The sequence below is a fragment of the Acanthochromis polyacanthus genome, chromosome 11 (genome assembly GCF_021347895.1).
Source record: "Acanthochromis polyacanthus isolate Apoly-LR-REF ecotype Palm Island chromosome 11, KAUST_Apoly_ChrSc, whole genome shotgun sequence".
Lineage (NCBI taxonomy): Eukaryota > Metazoa > Chordata > Actinopteri > Pomacentridae > Acanthochromis > Acanthochromis polyacanthus.
Window position 1 is genome coordinate 31709752 of NC_067123.1, and position 25505 is coordinate 31735256.

A 25505-nucleotide genomic window follows, 5' to 3' on the forward strand; every position below is an offset into this window, starting at 1 on the left:
CCAGCAGATATGGTCACTTTTTCTGTTAACCCATAATAAAGTCATAAAAGAACCAAATTTCATAAATGTTTTTTGTGACAAAGAAGTATCTGTTCCAATCACTCTATCAGAGAAAAAGCAGAGTTGTAGAAATAACTGGAAACTCAAGAGAGCCATGACATTGTGTTCTTCACAAGTGTATGTAAACTTTTGACCTCGACTGTATATACTGCACAGGCTTTTTGGACACAATTGTATTGATGATGACAATATTAACTGAATTTTTAGACAATAGTCAAGAGAAGTTTTTCATGGCCAAAGAATATGTGTGCTTTAGCACACATTAAATATTGTTCTGTTCAGATTACATTCTGTCAGGCTACAGAGGCTCTGAAAAGCAATTTACAACATCATGGGACAAAAAATATTAATTCAGTGTAATATGAAATTACATAGCACAAAGCACTGTCAATGCACAATAGTGGATTAAGAAGAAAAAAATGATGATTTAAAAACATTTAAGAAAACCCAGGGACTTCTAATATTTAAAAAAAAAATAAGAGGAAATATCACAGATGCTGCTCTTTTTCTAGGTCATTAATTTAATTCAAGCAATTTTGTTTTGTTAATCATGTTAACTTTTTTTTTTTTACAAAAGGTAAAATTTCATTGAGTTGTACTGGTCCATTGAAGTGGTGTCTAGATAACAATTAGGTGGATTTGATCTACTACTCATTTGCAGAAATGAGATCAGTTGTGTCAACAACATGATCAGGCAGGCCAACAGTGATCACACCAGCAGATCAATACATCAAGCCTTGTTCACTGAGGCATAGAGAAGCAACTTCACCGCAGGTGCAGTATTTGCTACAAATAGAACACTGGACTCAAATCAGCAAAAGTCCTGTCAAAAGAAGGCAATCTAATAGACTCACAGAGGACCAAGGCAACCTCAAGGATCAGTGCCTTGGGGTTGCTTCATACAGGCAGTTCATACTAAAGCAGGAAAATGAGCCCAAACGTCGGTCACATAACTGCTAAAGACCAGAGAGGGCTGACTGTCATGGACTTGTTGTCACTGTCACCTGATCTCAACATTACTGAGCATTTACAAGCGTACCTGAAGACTAGCCAAGCATTCAGTGGCATCACAAGAAACTCTTTGGAACATTGTTGGGCATAACATGGGTTAACATCAGGTTTTGTCGTGAGACTGTTGGAGCACACTATACATCATAATGATGTTTGTGTCTTATGAAACATTACAGAACAATATGTTTGAGTATATGATTTATTTATCAAAATGTACTATGAGTACTATGAAGCCATTGTAATATTGCAACATCAGCCTGAAGCTCATTTATCCTCTGTCTATTTAACACTTTTGTCCTCCTTTGTAGCAGTGAAAGGAAACAACATGGGGAATGAATTTCCTGTGCTTTCAACACCAGAGCCTTTACTGTTATCACTTGGCACGAGCCAGGAAAAGGATTTTCATTCATTTGACCCTCACTGCCAAGTTTTGTCTCTTTCTCTCTGTCTTTTTCTCTGTCTCCTTCTCACTCTGTCTCTCCTGCCTTCCTTTTGCCCTCTTCCTTTTTGTTCTACTAGATGCTCCCAAGCCTCCCACAGAGGAGTGTTTCATCATGCCTGATGAGTTTGCGACACCTAAGTTGGAAAGAGAGGGAAGGATAAAAAGATCACCCATAAACTCCAACAGGGTGGGGGGTCTGAATGTGGAGACCTTGGTGGTGGCTGACAGGAAGATGCTGGAGAAGCATGGCAGGGACAACATTACCACCTACGTGCTCACCGTCATGAATATGGTGAGAGTTGGAAACATAAAGGATAGTGATGGTTCAAAGACAGTCTGTTTCTGATAGTTCCTGTCTATTCATCTAACATAGGGGACATGGAAGAATGTTGATTGCAAGCCTTTCTGCATTTTTCCTCTGCAGTACAGAATTTTGCAGCTGTATGATGCTGTTCTTCACTTTTTGCATTGTCTACGGTACAAGCAGATAAAAGTAAGCCTTCTGATGCCTTTGCCTTTGGTCGTCTACATTGGCCATGTGACCAATTTCAGATCTGTCTGAGTGTCCTGGTACTCTGTGGTAATAATGCCTCCTGTGTAACGGCATTTTCCTTGTTTGATTACACTTTGTTGCATCACATAGCTGTTTTTTTCTGTACTCTTCTTCCTGTATACTTCTTTGCAGTCAGAAAAAGACATTTACATCCATCCATCCATCCATCCATCCATCTACTATCTATACACCGCTTAATCCTCTGTTAGGTGGTGGGGGAGCTGGAGCCTATCCGAGCCAGATAAGGCAAAATGCCAAGGAAAAAAGTTCGATGTTACCCAAAACTGTTTTCACCTCATTTGCAGGTTTCCAGTCTTTTCAAAGATGGCACCATTGGGACAGATATCAATATTGTGGTGGTTAGCTTGTTGCTGTTGGAACAAGATCCGGTGAGTGGATTCAGGCTAATTTTACTGAGCTTTCCTAAGCTGTGTTGTTCTTCAATGGATGCTGATTAAATGGCTCACGGTCATCACTCATGTTCTCCTTCTCTGTCCTTTCACTCTCAGCTTGGCTTGACCATAAATCACCATGCTGACCAGTCCCTCAACAGCTTCTGCCAGTGGCAGTCAGGTCTAGTGGGGAAAGGAGGTAAAAGGCATGACCATGCTGTTCTCCTCACTGGGCTAGACATATGTTCCTGGAAGAATGAGCCCTGTGACACTCTGGGTAAGATGGTGGCTGGGTCACCTCAACAAGCCAAACCATTTGTTTTACAATCATGTCAGAAGCAGCAGTAGATAGTGTGGAATACACTGACAAGGTTCTGTGAGATATGTTAGCCGTCTGCAGCTCTGACAACTTAGAACTTCACAGAATTGCAAAGAAAATATATTTTCTTAAAAAACATAAAGAGACGGGGTGTGTCATGTATTTAGATACATGACACACCCCTAGGACACTCCTCGGACTGAAATGCAAATATTGATCAACTGTCATTTTAGGGGGAAAGAGGTAATTCGAAAGTGTCCTGATGTGGTTGTCTATTGAATCTTAATGAAAAAGAACAACAAATATGAAAAACAATGTGCTCCAGATTTGACTAAAGCAAAGACAACACAAAATGAAACCAGTGTTGTTAAAGTTCAACATCTGACGCTTTAAGTCTAAGCCACAACCACAAATTAATGTTTCTATTGTACACATTGTTATATTTTTGGGTCCAGTGGGAGAAGCTGTTGCCAGAAAATGAGAAACAAACAGGGACCACTACTGAATATTCTCATCAGCTCGTCAGTTTCAGTAAATCCCACATCTAAGATCAGTTATGTTTTTCTTAAAGCTGTTAGGTCAAAAATCAGAAATACTCTGCTGAAGTGGTCAGCTATCATGGTCTAAGAACAGCTGTGCAGTAAGTTGGTCAGGGCTTGTGAGATCGTACTTGCAGGCTTACATGAAATTCACCTTCATGCACACAAATATGTGAATATGTGACAGACATTCATTGCCAAATCTATCATAACAGAAAATGTGCTGTGTACAGCTCAGAAAAAGACACCAGTGATGCTTATGTTACACATTTGAGGCTTGATTTTGTTAACGTTTGGCTTTTTAAGCATCACATATTATGAACACCTCACCTACCTAGCTGTTTTCTTCATCTTTACAGGTTTTGCCCCCATAAGTGGCATGTGCAGTAAGTACAGGAGTTGTACTATCAACGAAGATACAGGACTGGGTTTGGCTTTCACCATTGCTCATGAGTCTGGACACAAGTATGTTTAACAAAAAAAAGGCATCATTACGAAGCACAGTCAAACACAGTAGGACTATCATGATTCTCCAGAAGTTCTGTGCTGTGTCATTACTTACACAATGCTGCAGTTCAATGATGTATCCTGAGAAAAGTTCCAAGTCTTCGCTAGCCTTTCAGAAACATCCACAAGCCATATGTGTTTTTCTGTGGTTGATATGAGGAGCAATGTGACTGTCTGCATAGCAGATTGATGCATATATATTGTAGTGTGAGCAGAAGACAACCATGACTCAACCTTTATGGATGGTCTAATGACCTAAGCAAGTAATGTGGGGCATAAGAGTAGAACAAGTCTGATAAGTCAGCTGGGCCTGGACCATTCAAGCACTCATACACAAGTTACCAAATTTTATAGCTAATCTTATACTCAATAGGCAGTTGATATAATCATTTATGGGATCCTGGTTAGGTGTACCAGTCAAGAATAGTATTATGAAGTAAGCAGTATTATGAACCAACAGCAACCTAGACATTAGTTCCTAGCCCATTCCATCATACTATAAATTGTAAAAGTCTGGCCTCGAAGTAGTAAAAGCATGGGTCACCTTCTCAAAGCTGAAGGATGTTTGACTGTGGATGAAACTCTTGGTTGGAAAAAGCTAGTAGTTTCTTTAGCACTGTATCAAATGCAGTTGTCAGAGCAAGTAAAATATGGATTGATGAACAGCTGAGCTTAACAAGTCACACAGAGTCTGGACAACAAGGGATTTTTTTGTATTTCACATTTTTAAGGTTTCTTTGATTGTCAAAACTAACAAAAACCTTGACAGAAATTATAACAGTAGATATAAAATAGATTTTATTTTTAGAGCAGTGCAAAACAGTGAATTGGCTTTCTGCTTTGAGTGGATGTAATGCATCTGTATTAAATGACAAACCTGGTTTGATTTAAAGAAACAAATACACTCTGAAATAAAAGTAAATAAAAATTACATATGAGCCCTACTTCATCTACTCCATGACACTGTATAAGATAATATTGGAAACTGCTCCAGGTAGCACAACTTCATGTTTGTGTTAATACAGTTCCATTGGGAATGGAGGCGGTTTACTTTTCATATTTATAGATTTCCTGTTGCATCTGTGTGACATGTTCTCAAAACAAACAAAGGAACTGAATGTTTTTTTTTCAACTTTATCCAGGTGACAGTATGTCAGATTATTAATTTAGTTTCTTAATGTTGTTAATCACCAAAAACATATGGTTGCTGAACGTATGACACATTGATGGATACAGGAAGGGAGAAATGTTTATGTGTCAAACTATATTTTAATATCTTTATGTAGTGCAAATATTGCTTGAAGTTCACAAAAAAAACTGTCAGTATGAACAAAATGTAATAAATACAATAATTTATATTGTCTGTTGTATTTGTATCGCTATGACACTGTGCACTGTCATTAAAACTCAGCTTAACCCACAAAGAACTCACACAACGTGACAATCAGTGTGTCTGTATGTCTGCTTATGTGCATAGTTAGTTTTCACATCTCTTATTATCTCATTTTTTTCTCCAGTTTTGGGATGATCCATGATGGGGAGGGGAACCCTTGTCGCAAGACAGAGGGAAACATTATGTCCCCTACTCTGGCTGGTAACAATGGGGTCTTTTCCTGGTCCACTTGCAGTCGGCAGTACCTCAGCCGCTTCCTTGGGTAGGCCTAACTTACAAACACTTTGCAGTTTATTTGTCAGTTCTTGTAGCTTTCCTTTCCTGACTGATACAGGTTCTCTGCTTTGTACACCAGAACAGCCCAAGCCTCCTGTCTCGTGGACGAGCCCAAGCAGATCGGTCAATACAAGTATCCTGAACAGCTTCCTGGGCAGTTGTACGACGCAGACATACAGTGCAAGTGGCAGTTTGGCTCCAAGGCCAAACTGTGTAGCCTTGATTTTGTCAAGGTAAGAGTAGGTATCCTATGCATTTTATGGATGAATTTTACTGCTTTTTAAAATATTTTTTGATTAACCAGGAGGCTCAGGGTTAGAGTTAGCTCGTGCGAGTTGCTGTGATGGCCTATACAATTGTAGTTTGTAGTTATTGGACATAACTCCAGTTTTCCGCTTACCTGAGAGTAGCTAGTTGTTTCTCCCCGGAAAATAGCCCTGAAAGAGGTTCTTCCATGGGGTACTTCCTGTGGTCTGAACACATAGAAGGCCACTCTAAAACAACCTGTAACTTCCTGCAGTGGAAAACAGTCTTAAGGTTGTGATCATATGACACCTTATGCAAGCTAACGCTGCCATTGTGACCGTGTTGGCATTTTGATGTTAGAATTCAGCTTAAACCACTACAGTGCCAAAATACAACTTCACTGAGCTGCTAGAAAACTCCACAAGCTTATTAACTTTCTTTAAAAAAAATATATAAGCAGAGATAGTTAAATATGAAATAACAAATAGGAAATAGGCTGCAATGAAAACAAAAGTTTGTGTTGTCATTTAGTCATTCAGCATTTTGTTCAAATCCCTGCTGCCAGTGGCCATATAGGTGCTAGCATACACTCTTTATCTTGTTTACCTTTATTTAATGACTGAGATTTATTGTTAGTCTCTTATTTGAGAACATCCTGGGTAAAAGGCAGTATTGTTATGGAATACAAGCCAACAACAACACTACACAAGAAGTAGAAGAAGAAGAGGGAGAAGGATCATTCTTTCAACAGGTCATTAAACTAAGCCTGTGTTGAGCTGAATAGTCCTGGTTTTTACATGGACCAACAGTCCTTAATCATCTGCGATTCATGTGTTTCTTTGCCAACACTGTGACTACCAGAGCCTCAAGTAATGAGACGGAGCACCCCAAGATCATATAGAGGCTGGAATTGTCTGCTTTACAGTGCTAATGATGCAGTGCTAAACTGGCACTTTAATAATTAGCATAATCTTTGCACAGCAACCTCCAACCATTTGACCCTCCATTAAAATTCATTCCATCATCTGAAGGGAAACATCTCCCTCCCCTCACCCCGAATCCTTATGGTCTTGGTATAAGCCTTTATACTAGCTGCATTCAGTGATTCTGATTCACATGTAAATGCTATTTAAAATCCTCCAAGTTTTCCTATTGCAGGGCTGTTATTGCTGGAAAACTTACTTTGCCAGATCGTATATATGTTGGGGACCGACTGGGAGAACCTAAGCAGAGAACACACAGCAGAGGCAGAGACAGGATGGAACAGGTTTAATGATGAGGGAGGGGGGATAGGAGAGGAGCGAGGAGGGATGAGGGAACAGTGGAGGGATCCAGGAAGGGGAGGTGAGGAGAGGTCTGGGGACAGAGCGGCGGAGCCAGGGATCAGCGGTCGGTGGGCGCCCCGGGAGGACAGGAGTGCTGCGGCAGGGAGCGGGTGGACACTCGGCGGTGGCGAGCAGGTGGGAGGCTTGGTACCACCTGCTCACCATATGTTAAGAGCTCAGATAACACAATTTAACGAATAAATACAATAACATATAGGCCTACGCCATTTGGTTTAGCCCGTGACCGCTTCCTTAGCAACCACCACAACAACGGTGGAAGCATCCTGAGCAACAACCACAGCAACGGTAGAAAACGTAACAATGTAACAATTCCATTCCGAGACGTGAAAGATTCATTGTCATAACAAACCAAAGATCATACACAAGAACTGAACGAATATTGTGAAATTAAAATGTATATATTTTTTGGTGTTGCTGTAATACCTGAGGCTCAGGTAGAAAGACAAGGGTATCTTGTTGTGGTGTTCCGAACCAGGAAGGGAATAAAGTTTTTAGATCGCTGTGCGCTGACTGGTGTATGGATGAGCTCAACAAATAATTGCAGTAAAAGCACGTTCATGGAAATAAATACGGTTGTTTGCATTGACAACGAGCGACTTGTGGATCATTGAAATGCAAGGGAGCGAAGCGCGTCAACTAATGAACAGCCGGGGAAAACATCTCAGTAACTAGCAGTAATCATCAAGAGTTACATAAATGATTTAACAACTCAAAATATTCGACAATGCAACAATACAAAAATAAACACACCACTTGGTTTCGTCTGTGGCTGTGTCCTAATCAACCAGCATAACGGTATAAAATGTGACACTGTTACAATTTAATGCCGTGACGTGAAATTCAGCGTAAAAACAAACCAAACCACAGATCATTTCCAATAACTGAATGGATAATGTGAAAGTGTTATATATATTTCTCGCTAAAAATGTCATCAAAATGTTTTTTTCTGTCCAAACTATCTTAATGCATTTTCCACGGAAAATAAAAGGAATAGCCGTCATGTTTTTATTTTGAGAAGCCTGCAGCAAAAATAAAAGCATTACATTATAAATATGGGACGATATAATGCAAAATATAGTGTTGGATTCGCAACGCTTTTACATTAAAAATATAATATACCCATTCAAAATGCCCTAACTCGCTTAACCCTTTACGCTTCAGTGCGTAGTAGGTGTACCACCGGCGGTACACCTACTAATTTGCATAGGAATTTCAAGAATGTCCGACGGCTGCAAACCCGATTATACAAACACTATACGCCGATGGAAAGCTTAGATTCTCATGAATCCGCCGGTATAAACCACTTTCAGATGCGATTACCACAGCGGGTGAGAAAAACACATTTGTCCGACAAAAACAAATATTCATCCATCCGTTCTCTATACACGGCTTCAACGCACACAGCGCGACTCACATTTCCGGGTTCATTATTACACACAGAAAAAAAGATTCCACAAAAAACGGCCATAATCCAACCTTTTACATCCAGACAACACAAGCCAGTAAACTATTTTGTCCAAAACATGTCCTGAAGTCGGTATAAAATCCACGAATCGGTCGTTTTCAAGGAAATGCACCTCGCGATGTGCGTCCAATATTCCCTGTATTTTTCGTCATTTTTTTTATTTAAAAATAGAATATTAGCGATTTTTTTGTACTGAAAACGGCTGGAATTCACTGAAGCTTAAAGGGTTAAATCTGACCGAGGAGAAATATGACACACGAGGAATATTTGATTAATTAAACGTTCTATTCAGGTGTGATTAAGATTCAGATATGAAAATAAAATCAAACCTGTCGTTGCAGTAGTTTTTCCGGTTGTAACACATCCGTTTGAAATACGTTCTGAGTGGCACGAAATATCCTCCGCTTGAAATACATTGGTTTGAATTTCGTTGTGTGCAGCACGAAAAACATGAGAAAATCGTGTTGGTGCGCACGAAAGCATAGATTAATTTACGTGACAGTTTCACGAATCCTTGTGAGACCGGGTTGAGAAGACAAGCAGGAATTAGTTTCTCAGGAAACACGGTTACAGGAATAGTTCAGTGGCTAGAGGTGAACTGACTGCATGAGCAGAGTTTACGATCTGGCAGCGTGTGGAACGTGAGACCGGTCTTTATTGTCGAGGTGGTAATTAGTAGATGACGTGCAGCTGCCCGGATTCTGGGGAGGACGCTGATTGCCGAGTGGAGACAGCCGCAAGGCTGCACTCCACTCGGCAGCAGCGGAGGAGAGGGAGAGGGAGAGAGAGAGAGGGATATCAGGTGGGAGCAGAGGAGGAGGTGGGGGCCCTGACAATATATGACAGATTAGCTCACATGATAGCATCTTGGTTATTCACAACCTTGCCAGATCCCTCAGATTTTGAAATCAAATACTACATCTGCATTTCTTTGACCTGTGCAGTCTTTGGTGGGTGGTAAATTAACCTACAGACTGATTAACAGTGGATGGGCTGCCTTTCACACTTTTTCCACACTTTTTTGTTATGCCAAAGGGCAGCATAAGGATTATTATGCTGACGTGGCTGTCACCCACCTTCTCAATGTCAGAGAAGTACATCTGTATGCAGACAAAGGCTCAAATACACAGAGGAGCTGTCTCCCCAGTCTCACCCCCTTATCCTTTTTGGTTCCTCTCTTGTTGCCAGTTGCAGTTGGGCGAGTTGCCAGACTCTGCTGCCTGTCTCTCGACCCCAGCTTTCCCTCTGTGCTCACTCATTCGATCTGTCTCTGTATTGTTGGGTCAGATGACACATACAATCATAGCTTGTTTCATTAAAGAAGCACAGTGATTAAATTTGACATGGAGGCTTTGTGAAGAAGCCTATTTGGAGGCGGTGGGGCATGATGGTGGTCTTGGCAAGAAGCAAGAAGCAGGTGCTCTCGGGTCAGTGTAGACGAAAGAGGGACAAAGGTGATGTCAAAAATTGCCACAACTGATGATAGCAGAAAACACTCTAGTTGAAAGATACCTTACTATATGTCTGTGTGTGTGTCTGTGTGTGCGTGTCTTTTCCGACAGGACATCTGCAAATCGCTGTGGTGTCACCGCACAGGGCACCGGTGTGAGACCAAGTTCATGCCTGCTGCAGAAGGCACCAATTGTGGTCCGGACATGGTGAGGAAAGATCTTTTTGTTCCCATGAAGGATAGCAGCAGCTAGTTTCTCAATCTCACTTTCTTGCTTCCTTCATCTTAATTAGACACTATGCATACACTTCTAATTAGTACATAAATTAGGACAAATGTGAGCTCAGCATTGAAATATTTTTATTATTCAAAGTCATTTTTCTTTACTTAAAAAGACAGAGAACAGAGATCAAATGAGATACCAGTGCTGCAGCTAACGATTAGTTTCATAATCGAGTATTCTATCAATTATTCTGGCGATTAATCAAGCAAATGGATTCCATGCTACGCATGCATATTACAGCATCAAAAGCGGAAGTGAGCATGCTGTGCAACAGAAATAACCACTCTGGAGGAAAACGCGTCGGACATCTGCGGTGCATTGTACATATATAGTACATGTGTATTGTACATCTATAGTATAGTACAGGTGTATTCTGCTACAACTCAAAGCCATGGGAACCCCACATGTATTTATTTGCTGATGCAGAAATCACATAAATATGTTTTTATGTTTGATTTGTTTAAACTGCTGGTACTGCAGCTGATAGAACACAAATAAGAAAACTGATTAGTTTATTAGTATTTATTACAGAGAATATTAAATCAGTAACATTAGTTTCATTTTGATTTGGCCACAAATTAAAGTGATTTCCTTCATTATGAGACAGTGTCAGACCTACATGCACTTCATGTACACACGTGGGCAAAATTGTTAGTACCCCTCAGTTAAAGAAGGAAAAACCCACAATTCTCACTGAAATCACTTGAAACTCACAAAAGTAACAATAAATAAAAAAATTTTGAAAATTAAATAATCAAAATCAGCCATCACTTTTGAATTGTTGATTAACATAATTATTTAAAAAAACAAACTAATGAAATAGGGCTGGACAAAAATGATGGTACCCATAACTTAATATTTTGTTGCACAACCTTTTGAGGCAATCACTGCAATTAAACGATTTCTGTATTTGTCAATGAGCGTTCTGCAGCTGTCAACAGGTATTTTGGCCCACTCCTCATGAGCAAACAGCTCCAGTTGTCTCAGGTTTGATGGGTGTCTTCTCCAAATGGCATGTTTCAGCTCCTTCCACATATGTTCAATGGGATTCAGATCTGGGCTCATAGAAGGCCACTTTAGAATAGTCCAACGCTTTTCTCTCAGCCATTCTTGGGTGTTTTTGGCTGTGTGTTTTGGATCGTTGTCCTGTTGGAAGACCCATGACCTGCGACTGAGACCAAGCTTTCTGACACTAGGCAGCACATTTCTCTCCAGAATGCCTTGATAGTCTTCAGATTTCATCGTACCTTGCACACTTTCAAGACACCCTGTGCCAGATGCAGCAAAGCAGCCCCAAAACATTACTGAGCCTCCTCCATGTTTCACCGTAGGGACAGTGTTCTTTTCTTCGTATGCTTGGTTTTTGAGTCTATGAACATAGAGTTGATGTGCCTTACCAAAAAGCTCCAGTTTGGTCTCATCTGTCCAAAGGACATTCTCCCAGAAGCTTTGTGGCTTGTCAACATGCATTTTTGCAAATTCCAGTCTCGCTTTTTTATGAGTTTTTTTCAGCAGTGGTGTCCTCCTTGGTCGTCTCCCATGAAGTCCACTTTGGCTCAAACAACGACGAATGGTGCGATCTGACACTGATGTACCTTGGCCTTGGAGTTCACCTTTAATTTCTTTGGAGGTTGCTCTGGGCTCTTTGGATACAATTCGAACGATCCGTCTCTTCAATTTTCCTCTTGCGGCCACGTCCAGGGAGGTTGGCTACTGTCCCGTGGGTCTTGAACTTCTGAATAATATGAGCCACTGTTGTCACAGGAACTTCAAGCTGTTTAGAGATGGTCTTATAGCCTTTACCTTTAAGATGTTTGTCTATAATTTTTTTTCGGATGTCCTGGGACAATTCTCTCCTTCGCTTTCTGTTGTCCATGTTCAGTGTGGTACACACCTTTTCACCAAACAGCAGGGTGACTACTTGTCTCCCTTTAAATAGGCAGACTGACTGATTATGAGTTTGGAAACACCTGTGATGTCAATTAAATGACACACCTGAGTTAATCATGTCACTCTGGTCAAATAGTTTTCAATCTTTTATAGAGGTACCATCATTTTTGTCCAGGCCTGTTTCATTAGTTTGTTTTTTTAAATAATTATGTTAATCAACAATTCAAAAGTAATGGCTGTTTTTGATTATTTAATTTTCAATAATTTTTTATTTATTGTTACTTTTGTGAGTTTCAAGTGATTTCAGTGAGAATTGTGGGTTTTTCCTTCTTTAACTGAGGGGTACCAACAATTTTGTCCACGTGTGTATCATGTTTGAATATATGAAGTTTAATAGTTTTATTGTGCAGCTGTTTGTTAGAAATAATCAGCTGCATTGATCTGTAAAATCAATACATTACGCACATTTACAAGCTTTCTACCACCATTTATTTCTCCCATAATTTCCAGTTTCAGTGCTTTTTACTGTCATAAATTTTTATATTCCTCATTGTTCTCCATTCAGACAACCTGTTGACTGAAGCAGCTGCACACAATCAGTTCATTTTGTGCTGAAAACGAGTGTAATGATGCATTAAATGCTCCTGTTTGTATGGATGAGTTTGAAGCAGAAAGTCTGAGTTAACAAAAAGTTGAAAACCACCTTCATACCTGTTAACTCTGACTGAGGTTTTAGTTTTTGTCGAGCCGACTCCAACGAGGAAAGTCTGACAATGTCAAATTGCCTTCATAGTTCAGTCTCTGATCTGATAAATACTGTAAACACTAGAAAAGCTGTGCTGGTTAAAATAGAAGCATCTTGTCAAATTTATGATCACCTTATAATTTATTGATTTTGGTCTGGGTCCGTGTAGGATGAAGTCTGGATTCAGACTAGTTAGTGACCTGGGGTCTAGAATGTAGTGGATTGAACAAAGCTTTGATTCAGAGAATTTTGCCTCGAGGAATTTTATGAATCAAATTACTTGAATCACTTGAGGAATCGTTTCAGCCCTACTCGATACTGATTAAAACAAGAATTACTAATATTGTTTATTCATGCTGCTCACACATGCATGTACACCTACAGAAGCATTTTGAGTGCTGTTAACTCTTCCATATTATTTTCACATATAGAAAGAGGATTTTTCGGGAAAGAGGTGGTGATGTGTATGAGTGCAGGATTTGGCTTGGATCAGTTGGGTGTGCTGCACAAAATGTGTGTGTGTGTGTGTGTGTGTGTGTGTGTGTGTGTGTGTGTGTGTGTGTGTGTGTGTGTGTGTGTGTGTGTGTGTGTGTGTGTGTGGCGTCAGAATCGTGTCAAAATGCGTGCGCAGCTATCAACTGAACGTGTCACACGCGCGCGTACTTTGACGCCTATGCGCCTGACGCGTAATGCAGTTTCCCCATTGACTTATAATGGCCTCCCGTTCACGCGTGCGTTCACGTGTGACCATTGCTGCGCACCGGCAATCACACTACGCGGAGCGGTCACGCGTAAAATTCATGCGTTTTTTTACAAACGCACGCATTAACGCTCACATGAAGATAATAGAACATTTCGGTCACGCGCTCACACGTACGCGGAAATGACGTGCGCGAACTCTGTCACGCGTAACAAGAAGCTGCGTGCGTATGAAGCAGCGTGTACACGCCTGTCTGTCACTGTTTGACAAATACTTTTACGCGCTCACACACGCGTGCGGTCGCAATTTCTGATTGTACACAATAGTTGTTGATCTGCACCGTGCGCAGCATAACGCGTAACATGAGCGCGTCGTGTAGTTGTTCGGTTCCAGCTGGTGGCGCTATTGTTCCAAAACACGGGGATAAACTTACCCAGTTTTTATTATTATTTAAATTAGGTTCTCAGGCTTCACAGCCCCGAGCCACTAGGCTGCAGTTCTTCTGACGTTTATTATTATTCCATAATTCATTTAGCTTAGCTACTTAGCCTCAAATACGTTTGCATCCATTACATAGCGGTTAAACTTCTTTTCCTTTCGGCTCTTCCCTTCAGGGGTCGCCACAGCGAATCAGTTGCCTCCATCTAACCCTGTCTGCTGCATCCTCTTCTCTCACACCAACTACCTTCATGTCTTCTTTAACCACATCCATAAACCTCCTCTTTGGTCTTCCTCTAGGCCTCCTGCCTGGCAGTGGGGAAACTCAGCATCCTTCTACCAATATATTCACTCTCTCTCTCCTCTGGACATGTCTGAACCATCTCAGTCTGGCCTCTCTGACTTTATCTCCAAAGCCTCTAACATGTGCTGTCTCTCTGATGTACTCATTCCTGATCCGATCCATCCTGGTCACTCCCAAAGAGAACCTCAGCATCTTCAGTTCTGCCTCCTGTCTTTTCCTCAGGGACACAGTCTCCAGACCAAACAACATGGCTGGTCTCACCACAGTTTTGTAAACCTTTCCTTTCATTTTAGCTGAAACTCTATCACACCTGACACTTTTCTCCAGCCGTTCCAGCCTGCACGTACACGCTTCTTCACCTCTTTTCCACACTCTCCATTGCTCTGGACTGTTGACCCGAAGTACTTAAAATCCTCCACCTTCTTGATCTCTTCTCCCTGTAACCTCACTCTTCCACTTGGGTCCCTCTCATTCACACACAGATACTCCGTCTTGCTGCGGCTAACCTACATAGCAGTTAAACAAACGCAATAAATTGATGATAGTATCTATATTTACCTTTATAGATGATCTTAATTATGAGACAGAGGTCAGCTGTTGTCTGGGAACATCTGTGATCACTCTACTGGTGGGACACAACTGTACCGGATTTCAGCTGAAAGCTGCTGTTCTGTGCAAACTGTCATGAGACATTTTTATTGTGGTATACCCTTCACTGCTGTTAGCTTTTGTTTTAATAAATTGTTTGAGATGAGGAAATCACTATTGCATGTTTCTACTTAAATGCCCTACTTTCATGATTTAATATCACCATAGCATTAATTTTTACAATTTCCATAAATGTCACCAGAAAGTTGAGTAACTTTTTGTGAGTAGTGTATGTAGACATGTAATGTAAGCACACTTCAATAATATATCTGCTGCAGTAGTGCAGTTTATCTAGCTTGGTGTGACATATGTTGTAAGAAACAACATACCGGTATGTTGCCGATATGTTTCAGAATGAAATCTGCTTGAAAAGCACAACTGATTATCTGTCAAAATGTGTGTATGTAGAAGTGTGCACTTAACACTGAATAAAATCTCTGTAGATTATAGACAAAACACGCATCTTTCATCACAAATATATTTGTATTCACCCAAAGTGCAAGAGTAAAATACCAGTGTACTTAAATTGCTAAGAAGGAAAATAATTTATAAAAAATATGATTACTTTTTCTAAAAAAGGTAGGAATAGTGGACAATGCAGTTTATTTCTGTGACAGTTGCTCCAGCACCGACACCATGCGTCCCATCAGTCCAGCAAAGGTGTTTGAATTTTCATCCGTCCTCTGGATGTTCTGGAGCATGGCAGTGGTCAGGTCTCGGTGTCTTCAGATCTGTTTCAAGAACCGTTCCTCTGACGTCTCCAGATACTGCAGCAGATCCACAGTAGCATCCTGGTTCCTTTATCCTGCATAAAAGCACCCAAGCAGCATTAGTTGTCAGTAATTATTTTCTATATTCATGAACACAGTTAACTTATTACCTCCGCCAGGAGGTTATGTAATCATCGGAGTTTGTTTGTCTGTTTGTCTGTTAACAGCATAACTCAAAAAGTTATGGACGGATTTTGGCGGCCATCTCTCAATTGTACAGAGTCCTTCAAAAAAATCCTGGATCCAGACGGTGATCCAGGTCACCTCCAAAATTTAACTGATTGTTACTTTTGCTCTTCCGGACATTCTGTAAAAAATTTGGTGAAAATCTGTCCATAACTTTTTGAGTTATGCTGTTAACAAACAGACAGACAGACAGACAGACAGATGGCCTGGCGGAAGTCTGCGCTCTCTGCGTGCTTTTCTAGTTATTTCTGTTGTAGAAGTGTGTATGTGTGTGTGCGTGGTTGTGTGACTGTCCGTGTCTTGATAGGGAGTATGATGGGAGTTGAGTTGGGAGGGATGTGGGGCATTGTCTTTTTATTGTTTGTTTTTAATTTGTTAAGCACTTAGTGCTACTTTATGTAAGAAACGTGATATAGAAATAAACTTTGATTGATTGATTGATTAAAATAAATGTTGTACGTTGAGATTTTAGGATGGGCCAAAAGATAACATATTGATCATGTTGATGTCTGCATAGTCTAAACAAATCTTACTTGATTTTTTTATTGTAAATGTATGGTGTTTATTAATTAAATCAAAATCTTACTTGATTTGGTCTGTAGCGAGGAGGACAGCATGAAGGAGCTGCAGAACGGAACCAGTAAGCTGCAGAGTAGTGATCCTGGTAACTGGACCTCATCATCCTAGGCCGACAACTAAATAAAATTAACAAGAAATGTTGTTGATAGCATCTGTAATTTAAAACCATTTTCTCCATTAATTATTAATTTGTCCGTATGATGTTAGAAAATGTTACAAAAAATGCCGGTAATAATTTCCAGCAGTGCTAAATGCCTTGATATATTTGAGTAACAACTAAAAACCATCAAAGAAATCTGTGTATAAGTAATGAATGCATTGAATTTTCTGCAAAGCTGGAAAATCACAGAACAATCAGCATTTTACCTTGAAATTATAAAAATAGCTGCACATTAACAGTATTCCTCACTTCATTGTGTTAATTTGATCTTTTGAATAAGTTTTAGACTCGTATTAATAATGTTAAACAGTTTATTGGTTCTTCAAGGGAAATTTCAATGATTATCATATAGTTCAGCAATATGATTAATGGGCCATTGTGTAACAACATGGGAGGTTCTGAATACAGGTCTGGTAATGAAATATTGCTGCTGCTTTTCTCAGGTTTTATAAGACGGTTTTCATAGCTTGCTAGCTTAGCAGTGGCTAACTGGTTAGCAAATAGTCGACCTCTGATCCTGTGTCCGGACCACGTTCGCTGGCGTAACGTTCATAATATTGATGTGGCTCTGTTGTAGCTGGCGTATTCATAGTCGGCTAACAGCAGGGTGTTTAAGAAATAAAACTTACCTATCATGATCGGTACTGCGGCCTGCATCAACTCCTGCTCAGCTGTTGCGTTCAGGGACCCGGTTGGAGTCACGGAATGCTCAGCTGTTCCGGTCAGGGACCTGGTTGGAATCACGGAATGCAGCCGGAAAAAATCGGGGCTCTTTTTGGCCAAAAACTGCTGCATCCCGGCTGCCTTTTCTGGTTCTTGTCGTCATTTCTGAACTTTTTAGTTGTTGAGGAGTTAGTCAGGCTCCGTTCGTACAGCTGTAGCCGTCTCCCACTGGATTGTTTCGAACACTGGTGTGATCCAAGAGGCTCCCTCTAACTTCCACTGAATTTAATATGAAGACCACAGTTCCAGGAAGCTTTGGGTCTCCTCCTCAGACCGTTGCTGCTTGGATTTTGCTTCTATATTTACCGGTTTTTAAAACACAAACATTGAACATTACTGCTGCTCGCTCGGCTGTTTAAAAACGGCGCTTCTGTGTTTCCGCTGTTGACGGTCGGACTGTAACCCCAGCCCCTGACGTTACTGGGCTCTCACCTCGGGCCACCTCTGGCCCAGCAACGAGTTGGGGCCGGTGCGAGTCCCAGTTTTTGGAGCCCGGAGGCGGCCCACCGCCTGTTGAAAAACAAAAAACCGGAGCCGAATCGGCCACCGACTCCAACCTCGAACCGGAACTGCCTCGGTCGAAAAGGGGAGACTCTTCTTCGTCTTCTTCTTTTCCGCCAGTATGGCTCACTGCTGCCTCCCCTGGCTGACTAAAATGAAAAGGCCAATTACACGACACGCTCATGTGAGGCGGACTGGTACGCACGGTGCAGAAACGTTCTATTGTGTATGGCGACCGCACGCGTAATAGTATTTGTCAAACAGTGACAGACAGGCGTGTACGCGCTGCTTCATACGTACGCAGCTTCTTGTTACGCGTGAAATACAATCTGCACACGACAACGCACGCACGCGTAAGAAAATAATCATGCGTGTACAGACACGTTGCTGCGAGTTGCTTTGATTGTTTTGACACGATTCTGACGCCATAGTGTGTGTGTGTGTGTGTGTGTGTGTGTGTGTGTGTGTGTGTGTGTGTGTGTGTGTGTGTGTGTGTGTGAGTGTGAGTGTGAGTGTGAGTGTGAGTGTGTGTGAGTGTGAGTGTGAGTGTGAGAGTTTTGCATGTAGCTATAGAGTCTGGGTGTCCAGGTGTAGTGCTGGGCATTTGTCCAAACCAGGAATCTCGGGCAAGACTCCCTGGCTGACGCTCAAGTACTGATAAGAAAGCTGTTTCTGTTGTCTTCTCTTCTTTCATTTCCTTCGTTCTTTCTCTTTCTCTTCTCTCCAGTGGTGTCGAAGGGGTCAGTGTGTTAAATATGGAGAGTACGGGCCGAGAGCAGTTCATGGCCAGTGGTCAGCTTGGTCCCAGTGGTCCGATTGCTCCAGAACCTGTGGAGGAGGGGTCATGTACAGGGAACGCTCTTGCACCAGCCCAAGGTAAAATCACAAAATCTTCTAATCTAATTCATCACCTCCATTTTAAGGCTTTAGATGAGATTAAGCAGCCAAAGAGATGACAAAATTATTCATGTTGTCACGCAGCTACTTATACAGTAAAACTCGAGTCTTTAAGGTCTCATGTCCCATAAACCTGCCTCTCTGAACACCTGAAAGCGCGGTCTGCCAGGTAGCTGTCAGCATAGATATGAGCACACATTCTGAATGTGAGCGCACACACTCACACACATGCCCTGATAACCGCTCTCATCAGTCAGGCTGACAGTCCAGACAGACAGACAATCTCTCCCCATGCTCCAGACAAGGAAAACCTCCTAATAGCAGGCCCTTTTCTCTGAAAGCTGCCAAGACAGTCAGCAAATGTCCCTTACTGCTGCTCACTCACACAAGTTTAATTCTGCAGACCCACATCCCACACAGCATATCTCTTCGTTAGCGCTGAGCATGTCATTACAAGCACGTGAGAGTTCTCAGTGTTAAAGTTGTATTTCATAACAGATGTGCAGTCCTCATTGTTATTCCCTAGACCACCTGGGGATTTATTGGAGGTTTTTAGACCTTTTCTTTACTTTCAATTAACACAGAATGGTTTTATTGTTGTTGTTTTGTCATTACGGTGCGATCAAGTAATAGTGAAGTTGATTGACTCGGCATGCAGTCAGTGTATCTGCGTCTACAACACTGGTCCTTTAAATCTGCAATGCAAACTGCAATGGGATATTTAATGACAAAATTAATTTCCTGATAATTCATCCCCTATTCAGCCTTTACTGTGCCTATGTGTTATCCATAGACCAAAGTCAGTCCTACAGACATTGTTATGCTGTAGTGCTTTGCAGCTGTTAAGAGTCCAAAGTCTTGTCCTTGGAGAACATATGTTAAAACTAGCAATTTCCTCCATGCTGTGACGCAGGATGGTGGAACCAATTAACAGTGTTTTTAATTTTCGCTTGTTGAAGTCACAGTCAATTAGCAGAAAACCAAGTCAATGCAAATTCCTAGACAGCATCTCTAATGTTTTTCCTAGTTGTATTTTGAGCCAACTGTCAGCTAAATTGTAAACTTTCTAAATATTTAGGAAAAAATAGGAAGAATTGACTACAACAATAATTAAAGGAAACAGCATTGCCATGTACTTGCCGACCCCATGCATGAGCACACTCAGTCACGCACAACATAGCCACAGTAAGTTTCCTGTAGGATAATGACTAGTAGATATATAGATCAATACTGTGTGGGCCTCCTTGGGCTGGAGGAGACAGCTCCCCCCTTTGGTGGAGGTTTTCATGCATGCCAGATCCACCACACCGGCATCTACCAAAACTCAATAGAGTTTGTTCCTCTGGTCGCTGAGTCAGTGGAGGTTGCTGGGTTAGTGTCTGTGGATCTCACTCTGCTTCCTCTATCCTTCCTGTGGTCTCCTGACAACTTCCTGATTGATCCTGTTGGGATTCTGTTGTTTCTGGTGTTTGTGAAGGGTCTTGGATTTGTAGCTGGTTTCAAAGATGTGAATTAAAGAGCACAAATAAATATAATGCACCTTTTCTCTTAGAACACTGTCTATGCCTCACTTTTTGTCTGTCCTGTGTTTGTTTTATGTTTCACTTGGGTGTGCACAGCCCTCAATGGCATAATGTAAGAAACAGCGTGAAACAAACATGATAGGTTAATTTGCCATAAGGGCAGGTGGTGGTCACAATTACAAATAAGGAAAAAAAAAAATTTTAAAAATGAATGCAGCTTAAAGCTCGTGTCCGGAGTTTGAATCGCAGCGTCTCCCAAAACACTGTTGGTTCCACCCTCCCTCTGATTTCGCCCCTTTATTTGTGCACGCGCGCAGTACCTGAGAGGAGTACCCGGAGTGCTGCGGCATCTTGCCTGTTTTGCTGTTTTCCACTCTTCTACATTTAGTAAATAATAAAGGAATTACGTTAGAATTCTGTATTGAGTCTAACTTGTCCTAATACCAAAATAACATGAATCTGCTAGGACGAACGAGTAAAGTTTCAATATGTGATTACACTCGTGTATCCCTCTCGATGACATTGTTTATCAAACTTAGTGCATTTACGCGTGTATATGTGTTACATTGTTTATTTATTTCTATCTAGAGTTCAGAATTGCATGACTCCTCTGACGAAGAGTATGTCCCAGACGCCCCAACATCTTCCTCCAGAGGTCGGGCATCTAAACGAAGCCGTCAGGCGGGCTATGGAGGCCTTGGTCGGGGAGCGACGCGAGCACCCCGAGCCAAAAAACGTCCTGCGATCTCTTGGCCTGACAAGCCGTGGGATTGGTAACTTTTCTGGAAGTTGCTGATCCCTGATGCTCTCTCCTCCACAAGCAAAACAAATGTGTGCGCGGTTGCGCAGTGTGTAGCTCGCACACCTCTGCATGGGCGTGCTTGCTGTGTGTGTAACCGTTGATTGACAGCATTACAAAGCGGAAGCTTGAACTTGATTGGCTAGCTGCCGACCGGCGCTTTTGGAATAACATGGGGGTCTATGAGAGGAAGGCGGAGCTCATGAATAAATTTTCATATCGCGTTATACTAACATTATATTATAGTATCGAACTAGACTAACACATTTAAGCTTTGGTAAACAATGATACATAAATTGAAAACAAACAGAAACTCCGGACACGAGCTTTAAGTAAGGACACCATGGCTGGTTGGTGTCATTTTTGAGCAGATATGCAGACAAAAAGAAAAAAAGAAGAAAAGAAAAAGAAAGAAAAAAGAAACAAAAATAAATAAGAAAAAAAAAGATAAATCGATACTTTATTAGTCCTGAGGGAAATTTAATGGCTAATGTCCAAGGATGCTGAACCTAGTCAATTGGTGGATAGACCTAAGACTCTATGAGAATGGATGTATTGTTTTTGTACTATTAGTGTGTGGATTAATTCACACATTAGATCATAGTAGTATGTCATATCCAATCTCATGTGGAAACTTTGTTTATTGGCTTATACAGTCGTGGCCACAGAGCATTTATAAAAAGTAAAATAGATACACGTTCCCTTTATAAAATCCTGAAATGTGGATCTACACAGAAATGACTATTCATTCATTCATTCATTCATTCATTCATTCATTCATTCATTCATTCATCACTCAAAATAGTCTTGACTGTAATTTGTTCTCTTGTCTTAGTAATGTCTTTTTATTTTACCTGTATTTTGTTTTGTTTAATATTATTTATACAAATCTTTTTTTTATAAACCTGACATTTTTCAAACAAACATTTTTCCTTTGTGGGAGTGTTGTACTCTGAATCATTATAAATGAAATCTGCTATTTGTCGACTGATGCTGTTGACCAATGTAGAGAGTGACAGAAAGGTTTCCTGCTTTCTTCTGTGTCTTCTCTGACGTCTTGTATACCCATTGTCTTTGCCTCTCTGAACTGGCTCTGAATTGAATTGTTGAGCATTCAATATCTCGTGCACTGAGCATCCCGTCTGTTTTACTTCAAAAACAAACAGCCACTGTGCAGACTGACTAGCCTAGCGGCGCTAGACCCACGTCTGAAGACACAAGGGTCTAGGAACTCTCGACAGGGAGGGAGGCGGCCTAAAAGGTTGTCTTTCAAATCACTCTGCAGCAATTGGGTAGGTATACAACCAATCAGCGCAATGAATAGGCTGACGTAGTTCCTAGAGCGCCGGAAATCAGAGGATGCGGGAGTTCGGTGAAGCCTTATTTATACAGTCAATGGGTGAAGCTCAAGTATATTACAGACATGTTAACGGAAAGATTATTCAGAGTCGGTGCTAATGGAGCTCAACGACTGTTGTCGACCCTGGCAGAGAATTAAATTCGTTGCCGTGGCTTGTCTAGCGCGGCTAGGCTAGTTGTTTCCGGTTGTTTCTGTCAGAATCGTTGCGCCTCTGTCGTCATTTAGTTACACCCGTCTTCTGACTCTACACTTCATGGTGATTCGTCGGCCAGTTTTAGGAGCATCCAACCTCGAGGCTTACCGAGGGTAACTAGACCCACCCTGGCAGAGAATTAAATTTGTTGCCGTGGGTTGTCTAGAGCGGCTAGGCTACAGACTGACCGCACAGAGCTTGAAAGCTCCAAAGGGAATTCAGCTTAACTTGCAGTAAAAAGTGATGGGTGACTGCTAAACACCAAAATAGCTTCCAAAGACTGTCAAAACTACATGAACATTTGTCAGCTAAAAGTAAATTGTGTCTTTGTACCAGTTTTTTACAATTGCCACAAAACACACAATATTGATATCTCTTAAAACCACAAAAGTTGCTTCAGATAGATCAGGAATGACAATGTTCTGGTTGATTTGGATAAAATTAGACTCCTTTTCAAGTTCAGAAACATGTTGCACCTTTAATTTTTTTCTGATCAAAACAATGGCTTCATTACATCCTCCACGATATATGCTGAAAACAATAAAACACATTTTGATAAGTGGCTTTAAAACAAAGGATTTAAAACAAAGGTTGCATCTGGTGTTGTGGGTCAAATTTGAGCCAGTACATCTACATTAAGAAAGAAAAGAAAAATCAAATTTTTTCAATTCCTTCTAAAAATACACATTTCTTCAGTGAATTCAAGCACAAACAAAAGACAAACACTAACAAGAGAAGCACTCAGAGAGCGCAGTACTCCTCCAAGCCTTGCTCAGTTGTATAATTTCCAATGAGCAAATCCCGATAAGTCCACAGCACTTGATTTGTAGTACAATTGCAATCGTGATCGTCAGCAGGCAGCTGACATAGTGTTCTCTTGTAGACATAGTTACAGTGACGCCGTTCTGCCATCTTGTAATGATACGCAAATCTTTAACAAATGCGTGGATCTAGATTATAAGCTGCATCACTGCCAAAATCCAATCACTTGGTCCTTGTATCATTTCTGACCTTTCCTGAAAATTGCATCCAAATCCATTCATTCTGTTTTTGAGTAATGTTGCTAACAGACAGACAAACATACGCCGATCATCACATTCCTTGGCAGAGTAAATAACTAGTTACAACAACTGGTAAGCAGATGAGACAACACTGGGTTGTCTTAAAACGAAAACCAAGCCAGCAGTTTGTACGAAACACATGGTCCTTTGTTCTTTATTCGTTGCTTTCCAAGCATGATGACAAAGAATTATGCAAGTGTGACCCAGCAGGATGAGAGTTACTTGTTTCAGTGTTGTGTTGTAAACACATTTTGACTCAGAAGTAATAAAATGTATGGGTTTAATATTCAAACAGAACTTCTTGTATGCTGTACTTCATGTCTCTTTCTACTTACTGCAAAATGACCTCAGCAACAAAACCCTCTGCATTAGTCAAACTCAAGGCTCTTTTCACATTTCAGTAATTTCTACCATACAGTCACAGTCAATTGCCATTTTAACCACCATTTCAGTTTCATTTCGTAATTCAATTTCAACAGCCACTTTAGTGATGGCTTTCGGCCTCTATTTCTAAAGGTTCAAATGCAAATTTTCAGTTGAGTGGTCATGCATTTTCTTCACAAAATGTAGCCTTTTCAGTTTTGTTTTCATTATCCTGTTTCATCATATCAGCTCCATTAAGGAATCCATTCAGAAATTCATAGTCTCCAACTAGATAATCCTCTTTACTCCACTGGCTTCATCACTGCTTACTTCACAGCGCGGCAGACACTGATGTATGAAGGTAAATTTGTTTCTTTATTCTTCAATCGAAAAAAAAGTTGCTCCAATCGCAAAACATGTTTTCAATCAGAAAAAACTTCACTTCAATCAAAAAAATGTTTTCAATCAAAGAAAAAACTTGTTCAAATGCAAAAAAAAGTATTTGAGACCCAAAAAATTTCATATAAACACGTTTTTTCCTTGATAGAAAAATGTTTTTTTTTGTTGAAAAGACATTTTTGGATTGAAGTCATATTTTTGGATTTGAGCCATATTATGGGTAGGACATTTGTTTCTTTTTTACTCAATGAAAACAAAAGCAGCCCCAACCTCAAAAAATGTTTTCAATAAAAAAACGGTCACTTCAATAATAATAAAAAAATTTCAATGAAAGAAAAAAACGTTTTCCCAATAGAAAAAAATATTTGAGACTAAAAAACAAATGCATTCGAACACGTTTTTTCTTTGATTGAAATTTTTTCATTATTGAATTCAGTTTTTATTTGACTGAAAATATATTTTCTGATTGAAGTCATATTTTTGGATTTGAGCCATAAAATGAGTAGGACGTTTGTTTCTTTATTACTCAATCACAAAAAATATAACTTCAATCAAAAAAAAATTTTCAATCAAAGCAAAAAAAAAAAAGTGTTCAGAGTGTTTCGACTTTGTTTTGGCATTCAAACAGCTTTTTTTTCCGATCGAAGTGAAAAAAAAGTTTTGAAGCCTGTTTTTGCGATTGAATCATGTTGACACAAACATCCCACAGTGGGCGGATGCTTCTCCATTGGTCGGGCATGTATGAGTGACAGGTGTCCACACCAATGACGAATCTCTCTCCAGAAGAAGCTAGAAGCTAGCTACTTGTGTGCGGGGAAGTCAGTCTTTTCTATAGTCGTATGTTTGTGCGGCTGACACTGCATCTGTGGTTGCAGGCGCAGGCCACTACTTATTCCACCACCAGCTGCAGCTGCATTGTAGTATCCACGATACTGAATTTACTGTGAGTACAATGCCCTCAGCACACTTCATATTATAGGCTAT

At 40.6% G+C, this 25505-nt stretch overlaps 1 protein-coding gene across 3 annotated transcripts in view; it reads left to right on the forward strand.

Moving 5' to 3' along the window:
- The window catches only part of adamts18 (ADAM metallopeptidase with thrombospondin type 1 motif, 18), a 202534-nt gene that overhangs the window by 72362 nt on the left and 104667 nt on the right, over positions 1 to 25505 (forward strand). For all 3 annotated transcript variants that reach the window (XM_051955808.1, XM_051955807.1, XM_051955809.1), the window contains 8 exons: positions 1591 to 1805; positions 2372 to 2455; positions 2576 to 2735; positions 3676 to 3781; positions 5341 to 5478; positions 5572 to 5725; positions 10112 to 10207; positions 18654 to 18802. In XM_051955808.1, coding sequence (XP_051811768.1) covers positions 1591 to 1805; positions 2372 to 2455; positions 2576 to 2735; positions 3676 to 3781; positions 5341 to 5478; positions 5572 to 5725; positions 10112 to 10207; positions 18654 to 18802 — 1102 coding nt within the window. The remainder of the gene's footprint in view (positions 1 to 1590; positions 1806 to 2371; positions 2456 to 2575; positions 2736 to 3675; positions 3782 to 5340; positions 5479 to 5571; positions 5726 to 10111; positions 10208 to 18653; positions 18803 to 25505) is intronic.